This window comes from Anolis carolinensis, chromosome 1, assembly GCF_035594765.1.
Source record: "Anolis carolinensis isolate JA03-04 chromosome 1, rAnoCar3.1.pri, whole genome shotgun sequence".
NCBI classification, from domain to species: Eukaryota; Metazoa; Chordata; class Lepidosauria; order Squamata; family Dactyloidae; genus Anolis; species Anolis carolinensis.
The window spans coordinates 191,674,551-191,693,308 of NC_085841.1; the positions used below are offsets into that span (position 1 = coordinate 191,674,551).

The 18,758-nt window shown below is 38.4% G+C and overlaps 1 protein-coding gene across 1 annotated transcript in view; it reads right to left on the reverse strand.

Annotated features, from left to right (window-relative positions):
- ttn (titin) overlaps positions 1–18,758 on the reverse strand; it is a 331,374-nt gene that overhangs the window by 201,684 nt on the left and 110,932 nt on the right. Inside the window, exons 66-92 of the mRNA XM_062969136.1 lie at positions 17,756–18,034; positions 17,372–17,653; positions 16,443–16,721; positions 16,042–16,329; positions 15,614–15,892; positions 15,246–15,524; positions 14,855–15,133; positions 14,456–14,743; positions 14,022–14,309; positions 11,203–11,484; positions 9,459–9,737; positions 9,057–9,338; positions 8,660–8,938; positions 8,273–8,560; positions 7,853–8,131; positions 7,461–7,739; positions 7,091–7,369; positions 6,362–6,649; positions 5,926–6,213; positions 4,237–4,518; positions 3,730–4,008; positions 3,347–3,628; positions 2,970–3,248; positions 1,700–1,987; positions 1,282–1,560; positions 895–1,173; positions 519–797 (exon numbers count right to left, since the gene is read on the reverse strand). Of these exons, the coding sequence (XP_062825206.1) occupies positions 519–797; positions 895–1,173; positions 1,282–1,560; positions 1,700–1,987; positions 2,970–3,248; positions 3,347–3,628; positions 3,730–4,008; positions 4,237–4,518; positions 5,926–6,213; positions 6,362–6,649; positions 7,091–7,369; positions 7,461–7,739; positions 7,853–8,131; positions 8,273–8,560; positions 8,660–8,938; positions 9,057–9,338; positions 9,459–9,737; positions 11,203–11,484; positions 14,022–14,309; positions 14,456–14,743; positions 14,855–15,133; positions 15,246–15,524; positions 15,614–15,892; positions 16,042–16,329; positions 16,443–16,721; positions 17,372–17,653; positions 17,756–18,034 (7,611 nt within the window). The remainder of the gene's footprint in view (positions 1–518; positions 798–894; positions 1,174–1,281; positions 1,561–1,699; positions 1,988–2,969; positions 3,249–3,346; positions 3,629–3,729; positions 4,009–4,236; positions 4,519–5,925; positions 6,214–6,361; positions 6,650–7,090; positions 7,370–7,460; positions 7,740–7,852; positions 8,132–8,272; positions 8,561–8,659; positions 8,939–9,056; positions 9,339–9,458; positions 9,738–11,202; positions 11,485–14,021; positions 14,310–14,455; positions 14,744–14,854; positions 15,134–15,245; positions 15,525–15,613; positions 15,893–16,041; positions 16,330–16,442; positions 16,722–17,371; positions 17,654–17,755; positions 18,035–18,758) is intronic.

Here is an 18,758-nt window from a genome sequence, read left to right on the forward strand (position 1 = left end):
GTATAATAAATGCAAAGGGATATAGTTGCACCTTTGAGATTATTTGAATGGCTACTGACAGAATAATTCAGTTATTACAGCTGCATAATGCTCTCCATAGAGATTAAAAATATGAAGAGATGCTACAACATACATTGCTAATTGTACTAATTTTAGTTGTAACTAATTCTCATGTAAATGAATTGAATTCAAATGAGATATTAACATGTTCCAGATTTATGAGAACAGGGACCGTTGCCTTTTCTCGCATTCCATCAGCTTGATAATCAATGCTATATTGGAGGAGGTAAATTTGAAAGTTTAACTAATATTTCATTATTTAAAAGAGAAAGTCTGGCCATTTGTAAGCCATAGATATACACTCAGATTGTTCAGAAGCTATGGAAAATTTGAACACTGAGGAAGAATTATAAGCATAGGTGTTACCTAAATAAAATTTGATTTCTTTTCCAAAGCCTTTTGAAACTATCATAAATAATTATTGTCGACACTTTTCAAAACCATATTGCACTATTCACCTTGAACAGACAGCAGTGCTGAAGAAACAGCCTCGCCCACACTATTTTCTGCTTTGCAGATATACTCTCCACTGTCGTTGCTATCCACTTGGTTGAATACAAGGGTAGCAACTTGGTTTTTAAAGTGCATTTTAGAGGTAGCAGTTGCTCTTAGTTTTGTGTCTCCTTTGTACCAGGATACAATAATTTCTGGTGTTCCAGCAATCTGGCATTGTAACGATGCAGAATCTCCAGTGGTCACCTGAACAGGTTCCAGGTTTCTCAGAAAGTAAGGAGGTTCTAAAGAATACACACAGATGCTTAGTTACAAAACCAATCCGTTCTCTAGAAAGATCTCACAAGAAATACTAGTTGTGATTTTAAATAAGCTACAAACCTAATATCGACACTGTAGCCTGAGAATTATCTTGTCCTGAATCATTTTCTATATGACAAGAATAAAGTCCAGCATCATCCATTTTGCTGTTAGATATCTCCAATATGGCAGATGTCTCCGTAGTGGTGATATGCAATTTTTCTGACTGAGATACTTTTACTCCATTTTTCTTCCAAGAGACTAAAATGGGTGGTGTGCCAGTAAATGTACATTCCAAGATTATCTGTTTTCCTTTCTCAACATTGAAGTCATTCAATTTCTTCACAAATTTGGCTGGTTCTAGCAAAAAGAACAGGCATGCAGATTTTAGATAAAGGTGAAAGAATTATAGTTCCATTCTATTTTAAACACAAGAAGAGACACTAACAAAGAATAAAAAAGACGAACCTTTTACAAACAGGTGAGTGGTGCAAGATATTTTGCCTGCTTCATTAGTAACAATGCAAGTATAGTCTCCGCTTTGGACAGGGTGAACATCAAACAATTCCAGTTCCGCAACCGATTCTTCCAGAGAGATGTTACATCTGTGTCCTGGGACTAGTTCAACACTCCCCCTAAACCACTTCACATCAAACGGCAGGGATCCTTTAATGATGCTTGTGAAAGTTATATTTGCTCCAGATAAAACTTGCAAAGGCTCAGGTTTCTTCACAAAAGACGGGGGTTCTAAGCACACACAAAAAGAGTGTTAATTGAACACAGTTCAGCATGAATATGTTTACAAGAGAAAGGAAGATCAAAAAGAGTTTAGAGGGTTTTCTAATCATTTTATGTTGATATTTTCGATGTCAATTTCAATATTTACCTCTTACTATGAAAGATGCATCACATTCATCAGATCCTGCCACATTAGTTGCTATGCAAGAATAGTTTCCAGCATCTGACTCTTCAAGAGAATTCACTGTCAAAGAACAAGTGTTGTCTGTAAGGGCTGCCTGATATTTATCTCCACTTGAGATCTCATAACCATCACGGAACCAAGACACAGAGATAGGTGGTGACCCAATGACTTTGCACTCAAGGACACCAGATGAACCCAAGAGCCCATGCGTTTCTTTTAGCCTTTTTGTGAAAGAAGGTGGAATAATACGGTCTGTGGAGAGTAAAGGAAAGATAAACCATTATAACATACAGTCATCATTGGGTGGAAGCAGTTTTTCAGAGTTCTTCATTCTTTTAACTTTTTGTTTTTAGTGGGATTTTGTCCTCTTTTCATTTTGGAAGACATGTTCATTACATTCATGCTCAGACTCCATGTCATGAGGCATAAACTAATGATACAACACAACTCAAATGAAGGCAATCATATGAAAGCAGGCTGATCCATTGATACATATATACAGTGTTCCCTCACTTATCACTGGGGTTAGGTTCCAGGACCTCCCTAATAAGTGAAAATCCGTGAAGTAGGGACGCTATATTTATTTTAATATTTATACATTATTTTAGTAGTTATACACTATTTCAAGTCTTTATCAACCAATCGTGTGTTGATAAATCACCCCCTTCTCCCCCCGTTGCCGCTTGGGTTCCTTTTCTCTCCCTTTGGCTTCTCCTTCTTCCCTTCCTTAGGCCGTACATTGTAATTTTTTATGATTTATAATAGTCTTTTAGAGTTTACTGAAAAACCGCGAAACAGCAAATCCGTGAAAAGTGAACCGTGAAGTAGTGAGGGAATACTGTATTCCTTTTTAGAACATCTCCTATGTAATGTATTGAGAATATGATACTAAGCTTCCCCACTATCATATCATGCAACTATTTCCCAAGTTGCAGGTATTTGAGATTTTACAATTCAGTTTATGTCAGATAGAAAAGATAAGTAGAGAACCAGCATGATGTATCAGTTTAAGTGTTGGAGCAGGACTCTGGAGATGAGGGTTCAAATTCCTGCTCAGTTGTGGAAACTTACTGTATAACTTTGGACAAGTCACTCTCTGGAGGCAAGCAAAAGCAACTGATCCAATCGTGCCAAGAAAACCTTGTGATAGGTTCCCCTTACAATTGCCATAGGTCAGAAATGACCAAAAGGCATGCAACGACAAGAGTTAATAACCCCATGTTAACCAACTAACCTGAAACGTGCACTGATGCTGTGCAACTGCTTTGGCCAACATTGTTTTTCACCTCAAATGTATATTCTCCACTGTCTTGTGGTCCTGCGTTCAAAATCTTAAGCCCAGACACTTTGTTGAAGAAAGTGATTTTGTACTTATGATCAGCAGAGAGCTCATGTCCATCCTTGAACCACCGAGCAATGAGCTCTGGTGTTCCAGCTACGGTGCATTCTAAGGTACAAGAATCTCCAGATGTGACTGTCATTGGTCCTGGTCTCTCTACAATAGTTGCTGGTTCTGGAAGGAGATGCAAATTACAGCCACATTTGTAAACAGAATGGTGCAATTTGCAATAATGTAACTCTGCACTACATTTTTAAGAAATCTATACCAACCTAGAACTGATAAAGTAGCAAAACATTCTTGACTTCCAGCATCGTTTTTAATCTGGCAAGTATATTTTCCAGTGTTGGATGGCTCTGAATTTACAACCTGAAGGACAGCAACTTTATCTGAATAGGACATCCAAAGGTTGTCACTTTCTCGGATGATTTCTCCCTTGTCTTTCAGCCAAAGGACAGAAATGGGCTCAGATCCTTCTACTGTGGCTTGCAGTTCAGCTGGCTCCCCAACTACAGCAGTGATATCATGGAGTTTCTTCACAAATTTAGGGGGTACTGACAAAGAGATGGAAAATGTGTAAGTGATGGACAAAAGAGTAAAGATGAAGACAGAATTGCTGTGGAAAGCAGATGTTGAGGAAAAGCCTTTTACAAACCTTTCAGCAGCACAGAGCAAATGCAAGTATCGCTTCCAACATCATTGACTGCTTTGCAATGATATTCACCAATATCCGCAGCATCAACATTGAGGATGTGGATACTAGTGAGATAATTCTCAGACAATATCTTGTACTTCTTGCTACTCCTGATTTCCCTTTTGTCTTTATACCATGATACTTGGAAGGGAGGAGTGCCTTTGAGTTCACATTCCAGGTGAACATCAAATCCTCTTAGAGTTTCTACTGGCCTGGGTTTCTTGTGGAAAACAGGAGCAGCTGTTTAAAACAAAACAGATTAAATTTCCGGTAAATGCAAAGGAGTAGAAATGTAAATTATAATGGGATACTAAAGATACCGGAGAGAAATTTCCCAGGCAAAAGAAAATGGTGTGGCATTGATCTTTAAGAAAAACCAGGGTTGGCTTATTTAGCAAAGAGATTTTTGCTTTAGCAAATTTTGAAACCAGGGAGATTGGAGGAATGAAAGGAGGAGCAGGTTCTGACCTTTCACTTTCAGTGAAGTACTGCTGCTGGCACTACCCGCTGAATTTTGGGCCTCACACGTGTAGTCTCCACTGTCTTCAACACTCAGGTTGTGCATTTCAATGACTGCCAAAGAATCAGTGAAGGACATACTGTACTTGCTGCTGGGATGAATTTGAGTTTCACCCTTGTACCACACTACATTGATTTCTGGAGAACCAGCTATCTTGCAATCATATCGAGTTGAATCGTTTTCTTTTACAACTCTGGAGGAATCTAACTTCTTGGTAAACCGTGGTGGCTCTATTGAAGAGAGAGGAGAAGAAAAATGCATTCATAAGATAATGTCTAAAGAAGGCTACTTGTGTCAGGTATGCAAGAGCTCAGAATGTAGGGTTTCCCCACACAGCAGCACTAATAACAAGAAGTTTTTTTTCTCTTGTTCTCAAATGTATATCCAGAATTTTATGCCCAAGAGAGAAAAAGTCAAAACTGTCATTAAGAACAAAAAGTGAAAATAAGCACCAAGGATTTCCATTTTGCTGGTAACAAGCTGAGTGAAGACAACAGAGCTGCTGGAACATGTCTTACTTTCTTCTCTTCTTTGTAAATATGCTTCAATTCCTTGCTTTTAATCTATTTTGGGACTCTGAGTTCAAGTTTCTTAAACTGGTAGAGTTTTAGCGACTTGAACAACTTACTAAGAAGTTCAGTTGGTAAAGCTTTTTATCATTTACTAATATATATGAAGGCAGGTATAGATATGGGCAATAGATAAGGTAAAGGTAAAGATTTCCCCCTGACATTAAGTCTAGTCGTGTCCGACTCTGCAGGTTGGTGATTGTCTCAATTTCTAAGCCAAAGAGCCAGCATTGTCTGTAGACACCTCCATGATCATGTAGCCGGCATGACTGCATGGTGCACCGTTATCTTTTCGCTGTAGCAGTACCTATTGATTTACTCACATTTGCATGTTTTTGAACTGCTAGGTTGGCAGAAGCTGGGGCCAATAGCAGGAACTCACTACACTCCCTGGATTCAAACCACTGACCTTTCGGTTAGCAAGTTCAGCAGCTCAATGGTTTAATCTGTCACGCCACTGGTGGCTCTGGACAATAGATACTGATCTATAATCATATAGACAAGAGGGCTATATAGAACCAGAGTGTGGTAATGGTTGGGTTAATGGATTAGGATTCTGATTTGGATTCTATTCAGCCATAGAAACCCATTCGATAACTATAGGCAAATCACACTACCTTGGCCCCAGAGGAAGGTACTGACTGTATTTTTTTTAAACCAAAATGCACACTAAGTTCCTTTCTCATTTTAGATTATAGATTTATAAAGTTTGATTATCCTCCTGTGAAAAAACAGTTACATCTTATCAAATAAAAATATGATACCCCACTTAAACTTCACATATTAAAAGGACAGTCTATGTTCAGTCTAGTTATTACTAAACATTGCTAATTTTAGACAGTCTTATGAGAAAGAAATATAAAACCTAGTGCAGTATTGGGTTTCTCTTGTCATGGAAATAGCTTCATGCCAAAACTTCAAGAAGAGATTTATCAGCTGCTAGTTTCCATCATGAATGCCATCTACTTGTACCCACTCCAAAGTCCAAAGGATTCAATTTTTTTTAAATTTCTTTTACTTTACCTAACAGAGGCAGATGAAAGAAATGCAGCAGTTTTCGTCCATTACCTTTGAAACTCAGCTGAGCAGCACAAGAGTCTTTTCCAGCACTGTTGCTTGCAAAACAAGTGTAAAGGCCAGCATCACCTTTGCCGACTTTAAGGACAGTCAGTGAGGCTGTGTTTTCTACCAGTGTAATCTTGTAATTGCCGCCAGGTCGAATCTCTCTGTTATCCTTTGCCCAGGTGACTTTCATTGGCATTGATCCTGTGACATGGCACTTGAAAGAACCACTTTCCCCAAGAGCAACATCTAGAGGCAAAGGCTTCACATCGAAAAATGGAGGTTTCAGGTGTTCTACAAAATGAAGGAAAAATGACAAGATAATTCAGGCTACAACTTCAAAACGGCACCAGCTCCCTGCTGACACATCTCTGTAAGTTGTTCTCCATTTTTTAAAACTGAAAGAGTATCAGAGAAGATTTGGACATGGTAGTTTACAAACCTGTGAGTTGGAGCTTGGCGCTGGCAGAAGCAGTTCCAAGTGCATTTTGTGCTGTGCAAGTGTATTGGCCACAGTAAGTCATGTCAGTTTGCAAGATCTGAAGAGTTGCTACATTGTTTAAGAAGGTTGATTGAATGTTATCGTCATCGTGCAACAACACCTTATCCTTATACCATGACACCTGAAGTGGTTCAGAGCCAATAATACGGCAATCAAAAGCAACTGGGGAGCCAAGAGTCTCCTGAATATCTTTTAGCTTTTTCGTAAATGAAGGAGGAAGTTTACGGTCTGCAAAGACAAATAGCAGAATATAACAGTTTCCTGTGAGATTCACAGGAATAATTTGATCATAAATCTTTCACTATGGCTATAATAGCTTCATACACTGGATGCCAACAAGTAGATAATACATCCTGTTTCTCCCCCTATGCATGCTTCCAAAATCCTATCCTAGCCTCCTCTAACTGATTCTAATTATTCATGTTCAGAACACAAATCATTTGCTAAGTGTGAAGAGAAATGGAAGGTTGCAAATATGGGGATAAGGGAGCAACTCATAGATCTCTGGTTTCTATAATATTAAATCATACTGCCAGTGTACATGTCAGGGCTATGGAATAGGAACACCCTATTGCTGTCACTACAGAGCAAGTCAGGCTTTTATAACATTGCACACAATTATATGGCTGTAATTTAATAAGAGTCACTGATTCAAAATGGAGTCATCACCTTTGACAGTCAATACTGCTGTGGAAGTAGCAAAGCCAACGCTGTTTTCTGCTTTACAGACGTATTCACCAATATCAGCATTGTCCACTTGGCTGAAAGCAAGTGAAGCCAAGTTGTTCTTGAAATGCATTTTATAAGCCTGTGTAGACCTTAGCTTGGTATCTCCTTTGTACCATGACACTTTAATTTCTGGTGTTCCAGCCACTTGGCATTGCAAAGTTGTTGGTTCTCCAACAGTCACCTCCACACGGCCCAAGTGTTTAACAAAATAAGGTGGTTCTGAAGAACAAATGTCCATAATTAATACTCTGTCAATGTTACAATGGCAATCAGTGCAATAATAGCCAGACAACGTAAGAGAGGAACAAACCTAAGATTGATACTAAGGCATGGCATACATCCTCCCCAGCATCATTAGCAACTTCACATACGTATTCTCCTTCATCTTCTCGGGTGCTACTAAGAACTTCCAGTATGCCTGATTTATCTGTTGTTGTTATATTACACTTGGAAGACTGTGTAATGTTTAAGCCATTCTTCTTCCACACAACATTAAGTGGGGGAGTTCCATTGAATGTACTTTCTAAGATAATGGATTTGCCTTGCTCGACGCTGAAATCACTGAGCTTCTTTACAAATACAGCTGGCTCTAAAGTAAAGTCATACAAAAAGAGAGGGTCAGATCAATCACTGTCTTTGTGTATACATGGGCACCCATGTGTACATGCCACCATAAAGATTTGGGATACCATGTGGACCAACCTTTCACAAATAGATGGGTGGTACAAGAAGCACTGCCAGCATCGTTACTGGCAAGGCAGGTATAATCCCCTGTCTGTAGTGGTCCTACTTCAAATAATTCCAGCTCTGCAGTTGAATCTGCTAGGATGATGTTGCATGTTTTCCCAGGCACAAGTTCTCTGCTTCCCTTAAACCAGCTCACTTTGAATGGAGGGGTTCCTCTTATCAAACTTCTGAATGTGACACTCTTTCCAGGTAAAACCTCCAATGGATCAGGTGTCTTCGCAAAAGAGGGAGGTTCTAGATTGGCATACACAAGGTTTAAAATGTTAGAAGATGTGGCAGGTAGTTGGAAGATCTTTGAAAGATGTTGCCAAGATCAAAAGATTAACAGAATGTAGAAATATTTGTACTGGATGGCTTGGAGAAGCTTTTACTGACCTTGTACTGTCAAAAAGGCACTGCATTCTTCAGAGCCAGCGGCATTGGTAGCCATGCAAGTGTACGGCCCTGTATCAGATGAATCCAGAGCATTCACCTTCAAAGCACAAACATCATCTGAAAAGGCGATTTCGTATTTATCCCCACTGAAAATCTCATTTCCTCCATAAAACCAAGTCACTGAAATAGGTGGTGAGCCAGCAATTTTGCACTCCAAAGCAATAGAGGAGCCCAGCACACCAAAGGTTTCCTTTAACCTTCTTACAAATGAAGGTGGGACAATGTGGTCTGTGTAAGAAAAGAGAACAACAAAGTCATGTTTTGAGAAAAGAGAGATAGTCTTGAAGGAAAGAAAATGGGAACAACGACGCAAGATCCCTAGCTAACCTGAGATATCCACGGAAGAAGTACAGGTGCTCTTCCCCACTTCATTGTGTACTTCAAATGTGTACAGCCCCCTGTCGTCCATGTCTGCAGAGAAAACCTTCAGTGTTGCTACTTTGTTTGAAAAGGTTATCTGATGTTTACGGCTGTTGGCAAGTTCTCTTCCATCCTTAAACCACTTGGCAACTAACTCAGGAGTCCCACCCACAGTGCACTCCAAAGTAAAGGCATTGCCAGCAGTAACTGTCATGGGCTCTGGTTTTTCTAAAATCACAGCTGGTTCTGGAAGGAAGAAAATAAATGCACAAAGCTGAGTTTAAAAAGAAAAAACCCAATAAGACTAAGAAAAAAATGATGGCAGCATTCCCACCGCAATTGCTTGACAGAAGTCATTACCGACCTAAAACTTGTAAAAATCCTGCACATTCTCTCATTCCAGCGTCGTTTTTAATCTGGCAGATATACTTCCCACCATTTGTGGTTTCGGCACTTGCAATCTGAAGAGTCGCAATGTTATCCGAAAAGGAAATCTGGATGTTTTCGCTTTCCCGAATAATTTCACCCTTGTCTTTCAGCCACACCACTGAAATAGGCTGGGATCCTTCTACAACAGCTCGGAGTGCCGTGGGTTCCCCAGCATAAGTGGAGGTGTCGCTCAGCTTTTTAACAAACCGAGGTGGTTCTGGTAGAGAAGAAAAGTACTTACAGTAATAAACGAAGAAGGAAAAGAAAACTGCTAGCAAACTGGAAAGAAAAGTAAGAAAATCATGCCGAAGAACAAGCTATTGGCACAAATACTAACCTTTGAACTTTACGGCGCAAGAGCACACGTCACTTCCCACCTCATTTGTAGCTTTGCACTGATATTCCCCAGTATCGGCAGCTTCGAGATTAAGAATGTGGACACTGGCATTAAAGTTCTTAGTTGTCACTTTGAACTTCTTGCTGCTTCTGACTTGCTTTCTATCTTTGAACCAAGCAACCTCAAATGGAGGTGTTCCTGCAATTTCACACTGAAGGATGACATCAGAACCCTTAAGTGTGTCTACGGGAGAAGGTTTCTTGCTAAAGACAGGAGGCTCTATTAAAAAAAAGAATACGAGAACATGTAACTAGACTCCTGGGATATCTTTGTTGCTAATAGGGTTAAGATATTTAGAAACATAAGACATGCTTGTAAATCCTTAATTAGTTGTCCAGGGCGTATTCTAGCTCTCAAATGTCATCCATGAGTAGAAGCTCATTCTGAAATCATTTCTATATCCAAAGCTCTAAAACCTGCTTGGAAATGCTGGCATCTCCCAACAAATTCTTTTTACATGTGACACTGGATTTTCCAGATAAAGCATTTAATAAGGATGGGTGGGTGTGCCTACACATGACCTTTAACAAGTGCCATGGTTTTTGCCACACCCACCGTCAGATTAGTTTTTCTTGTCTGATACTCCCCACCACATACTCAATGTCCATCTTTCATGTCCAAAAGTATATTCTTTCAAACTTCCTTCCTACTCTTATCGATGTTGCATTTTTTAAAAAACACTTCTGCTACTCTTTCCCCTCTTATTCATATCTAAGGCCTTCTCCAACTATAGAGTGTTGCTAGGAGGTAACAACAAAGCAGCAAGAAGATTCTGTAGTTCATACAACAACAAAGCGTTGCTCCACCTACTCCTGTAATTTCATATCTTGCATTATCACCCACTTTTATACATCCACCTGTCGCTTCTTGTTGTCAACTTCCTAAGTATTAGTCAGTTGATCAGGAAGTATCTCCTGGCTAATGCGTAGGCTATATTTAAATCTTAGACAGTCAGATACTGATTTACAAGAAACAAATTATTCCTCTTACTGTCTTTTGTGTCAGTATGGTCCTGTAATGTCTGATATCAGCCTCTGATAGGTACGATTTGGAAGGACCATTGGGCCTGATGATTTAAAATGGTTTCTTTTGACCTTAAATCTTTAAAGATAATTTCATTGTATCATTGGCACTATTCATCAGTACTCCACTATTTATGGTGCAATCCTAATTCAACAACGTGGCAGCTGTAGTGGCTCCATTTTAAATACAAGTTTCTTCTACTTGCACAAGAGAGCTGGTGACAGAGCAAGCTGTCAGCAAAATTGCTCTGCTGAAAGCTGGCAGAAAATTGAAAAACGGATGGGGTGAAATTGGGTGAAGGAGGAGACAAAATATTTCAGGTCCAAGCCTCTTCCAACCAAGGACTGCAACCACAATTATAAACCAAAGCAAGGGCAGTGCTAACCCTATTTTGGACCTAAATAATTTGTGCTCGGAGGAGTTTGGATTCAGTACAATCCTAGCTAGCCAAGTTCCAGTTCACTTGGGCATCTTGACCAGTTAGGATTGCTGTCTCCATTACCAACCCTCTTGATGACATAACTGTAAATCCTTCATTACTTTTGATCATTCATTTGAAATAGGATAGTTTAGTTTAATCCTCTAATCCTTAAGAGCAGAGAGAAAAAGCAGGGCAGAGAAGCACACAGGGAGAAAGACTGCTGAAACATTGACTTCTAACCTTTGACTATGACAGCTGTACTGCAGCTTGCAGTGCCAGCAGAATTGAGGGCTTCACAAATGTAATCTCCACTATCTTCAATGTTGACATCATTGATGACCAGCACTGCTGTAGAGTCACTGAATGTCACATGGTATTTGTCGCTGGCATGGATTTCATGGTCATTCTTGTACCACACAATTTTGATTTCTGGAGAACCAGTGATCTTACATTCAAGCTGACATGATTCACCCTGCTTCACCATTCTTGAGGCTTCTAGTTTCTTTACAAACTTAGGTGGTTCTGAGAAGTCAGAAGGAAAGTAATATTCAGTATTGTGCTACTATGATTACTAGGAGAGAACATATTCATGAGAACAATTCATTTTCTAGTGAATGTCATCCATAAGAACAAGAATAGTCTTGAGAAAAAGAGAACAAGACAGAAAGAAATAGCTGGAAAAGATTGACCACATTGGGTTAGGCAATTTATGGACAGACATCTATCTGTAGTATATGAGTTGAATATTTCTTCACAGCTCATTCATTAATTTTTTTTCATTTCAAAATCCTGAATACAGGCAGTCCCCAGGTTACAGACATCCGACTTACAAATGATTCATAGTTCCAAATATGGGTGAGACAACAGGAAGTAAGACAAATCTATCTCTAGGAAGGGAAGTTCACTCCTGAAAGAGGTATCATGGGGAAAAAAGTGTCTCCACTGAAACTCTGTCACAAATTTTCGTTTTCACAAAAAGCCAATTTTTCAAAATTCAATTATCACAGGGACAGAAAGTGAAGTGAAATAGTCTGAACAGGGGCATAGGGAGCAAAACAAATGCCACAGGGGTGCTAATCTTTCGCTATGCTAACCAAAACTTGCTTATATATATACAATAGAGTCTCACTTATCCAAGCCTCGTTTATCCAAGCCTCTGGATAATCCAAGCCATTTTTGTAGTCAATGTTTTTAATATATTGTGATATTTTGGTGCTAAATTTTTAAATACAGTAATTACAACATAACATTACTGCGTTTTGAACTACTTTTTCTGTGAAATTTGTTGTATAACATGAAGTTTTGGTGCTTAATTTGTAAAATCATAACCTAATTTGATGTTTAATAGGCTTTTCCTTAATCCCTCCTTATTATCCAAGATATTCGCTTATCCAAGCTTCTGCCGGCCCGTTTAGCTTGGATAAGTGAGACTCTACTGTATATATATATGTGTGTGTGTGTGTGTGTGTGTGTGTATGGCTGGAGTTACACTTTAAAAAATGTACCTATTTCGACTTACAAATTCAACTTCAGAACAAACCTACAGAACTTATCTTGTTTGTAACTTGGAAATGGCCTGAATACTATAAAGAATCTAGTACGATTACCAATTATCTGATTTTTAAATAAAGGAAACTATATCCATTATTCTTTAGATGCATGAGAAAGATATTGTTTTATATAACAATTTATTAAAACAATTTGTTATTTTGTAACATCCTTACATCCCTACAGTAAAAAGCAGTGGTTCTTATCCATTGCCCTTCTGCTGCCCCTGTGTTGTCCAGCAGAGCAGAAAACATCCCCAAGCCTGAGTCAGTCACTTTAAAGGATGGCCATGTGAGGAGAGGATGAGTCAGGGGAAAGCTGGCACCAATATCCAATACAGTAGAGTCTCACTTATCCAACACTCACTTATCCAACGTTCTGGATTATCCAACACATTTTTGTAGTCAATGTTTTCAAAACATCGTGATATTTTGGTGCTAAATTCGTAAATACAGTAATTACTACATAGCATTAATGTGTAATGAACTACTTTTTCTGTCAAATTTGTTGTATAACTTGATGTTTTGGTGCTTAATTTGTAAAATCATAACCTATTTTGATGTTTAATAGGCTTTTTCTTTATCTCTCCTTATTATCCAACATATTCGCTTATCCAACGTGCTGCCGGCCCATTTATGTTGGATAAGTGAGACTCTACTGTATATGAAAAGACCTCTTCTTAATAATTTGAGAATAATATTGGCAAGATTCTTATAGTAACAAGATTATCTTAGATAAGAGTACGGTGAAATGGTGGAGGCGAGAAAGGAGCCCCTCTGTGACTAAGAATTCACCTTACCAGATGAACGCACAATTCTGTAACATGGTTGACTGACATCCAACATTTAATCTGTTGATGGGGTGGGATAGTTAAACTACATATATGGTGTGGTCTTAGCAGAGGGGGTGGTTTGTCTTGTAGTGACAGCATGAAGCGTGGACTCATTCTTGGATTATTGGCAGCTGGTACTTGCCAGATTTGACAAGTCCAGAAGGAAGATTTTTCATCCTCAATACTTTAACAGCACATCAATGCTCTAATTGGTAGTTGCGCAAATTGTAGCATGTGTTATTTGAATAGATCAGGGTACTATACTTATTTTCCATGCACCTAATTAATAACACACTAACACAAAACCAGCATATACCCAATTATATACTAAATATAAACAAAGAGGATGCACTTGATCTTTACAACACGTAAAATTAAAGAATGCCATAAAATTATATTTCATATAAATTAATGTAAAGCACTCCCAAAAGATATAATAAGATAGAAAAATATTTTTCTTTGTTCTATTCATGTTTCAAGACAATAGAAGGAATATTTCAAGAGTTTAAGACCAAGAACTTGCTTTAATTATTCCTATTTAATTTAGTTTAAAAGAGATCTGTTCAGTTTGGACTCCACGTTGTCCACAATGAAGAAGAGAATAGAAAAGAAACCTCAAGAAACTCCTCTTCTGTATGGAAAAACCAACTTTCAACAAGGCCTGCTTAAATTCCAATACCTTTCACATTGAGTTGAGCTGAGCAAAAATCTTTTCCAACATCATTGACCGCTTGGCAGGTATACTGTCCAGAGTCTCCTTTGCCTACTCTGAGAATCCTTAAATGGGCTGTATTGGCTACAAATGTGATTGCATAATTGCCTCCCGTACGAATCTCTCGGCCATCTTTTGCCCAGGCAACACGGATTGGTTGGGCTCCAGTAACATGACACTCAAAGTCAACACTTTCTCCAACAGGAACATCTTTGGATTCAGGTGTGATGTCAAACAAGGGAGCTTGTTTGGGTTCTGAGGATTGAAAGGAACAGGAGATTGCCGGGTAATTTGTTCTCTTTCTAACACACATATAGCCAAATATTACAACATTGCTATAGAGTCTAAGAGGAAAGATTCAACAAAATAGATGGAAACAAAAGAGTCAATATGAAACACACCTGTGACAACGAGCCTAGCACTAGAAGTTGCAGTTCCAACTGGATTGGTAGCTGTGCAAGAGTACTGCCCAGTATGGCTCATTTCTGTTTGCAACAGATGAAGCGTTGCAACATTATCTATGTAAGAGGCTTGCACGTTAAAGTCATCTCTTAAAGGTACTCCATCCTTATACCAAGTAACACTGATAGGTTCTGACCCGTTTAGACGGCAAACAAATTTGATTGGAAAGCCCACAGTTTGCTCTGTATCTTTGAGTTTCCTTGCAAAAGAAGGTGGACGTTTTCTCTCTGCAAGAAAATATGCATGCAATAAATATATGCTTCATGATTTAAACACTTCTTGAAGAGTGACCGTTCTGTAAATATTTAGTTTTGGCCAATTTAGAATAAAGCAATCACCTTGAACCGACAAGATAGCCTTTGAAGAGTCAGTTCCAATACTGTTTTCTGCTTTGCAAATATATTCCCCACTGTCACCGACATCCACTTTGTTAAATATCAGAGTTGCAACATTGTCTTTAAAGTACATCTTATACTCAGGAGTGGATCTCAATTTGGTATCTCCTTTGTACCAAGATATTGTGATTTCGGGTGTTCCAGAAACTTGGCATTGCAAAGTAGTATAGTCTCCGACGGATACCTCAAGGGGCCCCAAGTGTGTGATGAAAGAAGGGGGTTCTGAGAATACAAAGAGTCAACATAAGTATTAAGAGAATTGCACTTTAGAAATATATCTGAGCTTTGGAAATAGAAAATGAACGGATAAAGCGGACGAAACTATCAAACAGACCTAAAGTGGTTACCAATGCGTCGCAAATATCTTCTCCAGCTTCATTTTCCACCACGCATGTATATTCTCCTTGATCATCCTTGGTGCTACTAAGAATTTCAAGAATGCACGACTTGTCGGTTGTGGTAATACTGCATTTTTCAGATTGACTTAAAGGTACACCATTCCTCTTCCATGTGACTGAAATTGGAAGGCTACCAGTGTACCTGCTTTCTAAAATTATGGATTTGCCTGGTTCCACGCAGTGATCACTTAGTTTCTTCACAAAAACCGCTGGTTCTAGTGAGCAATAAGAAATCAGATATTGAGCATCAATGTTGCTCATACATTTATAAATTTCATGGTGACAAACTGCTGAAGCTACCAACCTTTTACAGAAAGATGTGTTGTACATGACACTTTGCCAGCTTCATTAGCCACAAGACAAGTATATTCTCCACTCTGGACTGGTTCTACATCAAACAGCTTCAGCTCTGTGATGGAATCTTTGAAATAGATATTACATTTTTCCCCTGGTACCAATTCATTGACTCCTCTAAACCATTTCACCTTAAGTGGTGGTGTTCCTCTAACTGTAGCTGAAAATGTAACACTTCTGCCTGGTAAAATATCCACAGATTCGGGTTCCTTCACAAAAGAGGGTGGTTCTAAACAAGTATTAAAAATAACAATAGGTCAATGAAATAAAAAGGAAGTGTCCCTCAAATTATATCACCAAAGCAAAAGAGTATTTACAAGGATTAAAGAGTAATATAAACATAAGAGACTTCAGCCAAGTTGGTCATCACATACTGACCTTGTACAGTTAAGACAGCTTTGGTCTCATCAGAGCCTGCAACATTAGCAGCTTTGCATGTGTAAGTTCCCGTTTCAGAAGAATTCAGTGATTGGATTTGTAAGCTGCATACATTGTCAGCAAAGGTAATTTGGTGTTTTTCTCCACTTGTGAGTTTGTGACCATTATGAAACCATGCAACTGTAAGTGGTGGTGAGCCAGCTACTTTGCACTCAAGAACCACAGATGAAGCCAGGACACCATGAGTTTCTTTAAGTTTCCTTGTGAAAGAAGGTGGAATAGTCCGATCTGTTTAAGAGGAAGTAAACAAAATAACATAAGAGTCCCCAAGAAAAATGTGATAAAGGAGAAGGGAAACCATTTTAAATGAAATTATTATGAAAAGAGGCAATAGAACTAACCTAGAACATCAACTGAAGCTGTGCAGCTGCTTTTGCCAACGTTGTTCTGCACCTCAAAGGTATATAAACCACTGTCTTCCCTTTCTGAATCAAGAATTTTAAGTGTGGACACTTTATTGTAGAAGGTAATTTTGTACTTCTGGTTACTAGTTAGTTCTTTTCCATCCTTAAACCAGCCTATTGAAAGTTCAGGTGTTCCACCCACTTTGCACTCTAAGGTACAAATATCTCCTACCGTGACTTTCATTGGCTCAGCTTTCTCTACAATGACAGCTGGCTCTGGAGAGAAATATAAACAATATATATCTGTAAGTAAATTTGTCTCATGCAGATACAGAAACTATCAACCTAAATAGGTAATATGGATTTGTCATCACCTCAGTGAAATCTATACAAAGCTATTAACTGTTTTAGTATAAAGAGCACACACAAGATATTTAGAAATAAAATATCATAAAGTGTGTGTGATTTATATTATAATGTTTACTTCTGTACTAATGAGAGCATTGAAAGTGTGTATACTGAGTTAAGATGCTCTAGATATAATAGGAATTGTATTTATCATCAGAATGGAATCCATATTGTGTCTTATTAAGACACAAAATCCGTATTTTTTTCCTGACTGCAAAGTTGAGGAATAGTTTCAAAGTTCTTTAGCTTTTCGTTCATGATATTCTGTTAAGATTTTGGCCTAATTTCTATTCCATATAATTAAATCTAAAGGTGTAAAACGGAAATATCTGCCTATATTCATTGCTCTTCCTGTGCTGATTCCCTTTTGCCAAAACTTAAGAGATTTGGTAAAGGATGCCCTGATGTAATTACAATGTAATTAATATCAGATGTCTAATATTTCCAACATTCTATATGTTACTAGCCTTCTTAACTTAAAAAAAATCTGTTTTAAAGGCATTTTTTCCAATACTAACCTAGAACTGTTAAAGTGGCTATACACTCCCGGGTTCCAGCATCATTACTGATTTGACAGATATACTTCCCAGCACTTGCTGGCATTGCTTTTGCAAGCTGAAGAGTAGCTGTGTTTTCCATGAAGGTTATTGTTCTGTTTTCACTTTCTCGAATAACCTCTTCCTTATCCTTGAGCCACAGAACTGAAATTGGCTGAGAGCCTTCCACGATTGCTTGTAACTCTACTGGTTCACCCACCACAACAGTAAGATTGTTTATTTTGGTCACAAATTTGGGTGGTTCTGAAGAGGAAATAGGCAAGAGGGGTCAAGATTTCCAATAAGATGCATTCTGCAAGATGTATAAAGAGGTTTTGATACCATTTTATTCAAAGCAATACTTACCTTTTAGTTTTACAGTGCAAATACAAGTGTCAGTTCCAACATCATTCTGAGCTTTGCATTGGTATTCGCCAATGTCAGAAGCTTCAACATTAAGAATGTGAACACTCGCATGGTAATTTTTGGATGTGACCTTGTATTTTTTACTACTACGAATTTGTCTCTTATCCTTATACCATGTAACATCAAATGGTGGTGTCCCAGAGATTTCACACTCAAGACTAACTTCAGTGCCTTTGAGAGTATCTACTGGAGATGGCTTCCTGCTAAACACAGGTGGTTCTAGGAAGAAAAGAGGAAGCAGGTGCCATTTCAAAAACATAGCTACGTAAAACACATGTTGTTAGAATCATGAAAACTTATATGCTTATATATATTACATATGTATCGTTGACTGTTCCAAGATAGGCATTAACCCAAAGTGCCCCCCTCAAATGAATATCTCAGTAGAAAACCTGACCAATGTATTTTGATGATTAGCCAAAATAGGTCACTGATGAAGCAAAGATGGTTTTCAAGAACATTTAATCTTCCTATCAAATAAAATACAGCCTTTTGCATTACTGCCAAGCCTTGGTCTGACAGTTAAAAAGGTTTGATAGTCACTACATTTTCTTTACCAACACCATTGCAACAACTACCACTACAACCAGAAGATCTATTTTTGCCTTCTCAGCAGAGGGCAGAAGACAGAAACTAGAAAATATTGAGTGAGAACTGACTCTGACTTTTGATGCCCTTATCAAGGGCCTCCATTAAGTGCCACTCAAACTAACATCCATTCAAGCTACAAGATGTATACTCTCCCCTGCACACAGCTGTGTTTCCTAGCTACTCCAAATGTTTTGAACAGATATTTGGGCTATGTGCATACACAGAAGACTGTGTCTGACATAACCCAGTTAGCTTAACTATGAGAACTGGAATGAGTTAATTACTGTCATTTTAAAGATAGTTATTAAATTACTAAAAAGAGAAGGAGGACTGTGAAAGAGTGTTTCCTAAC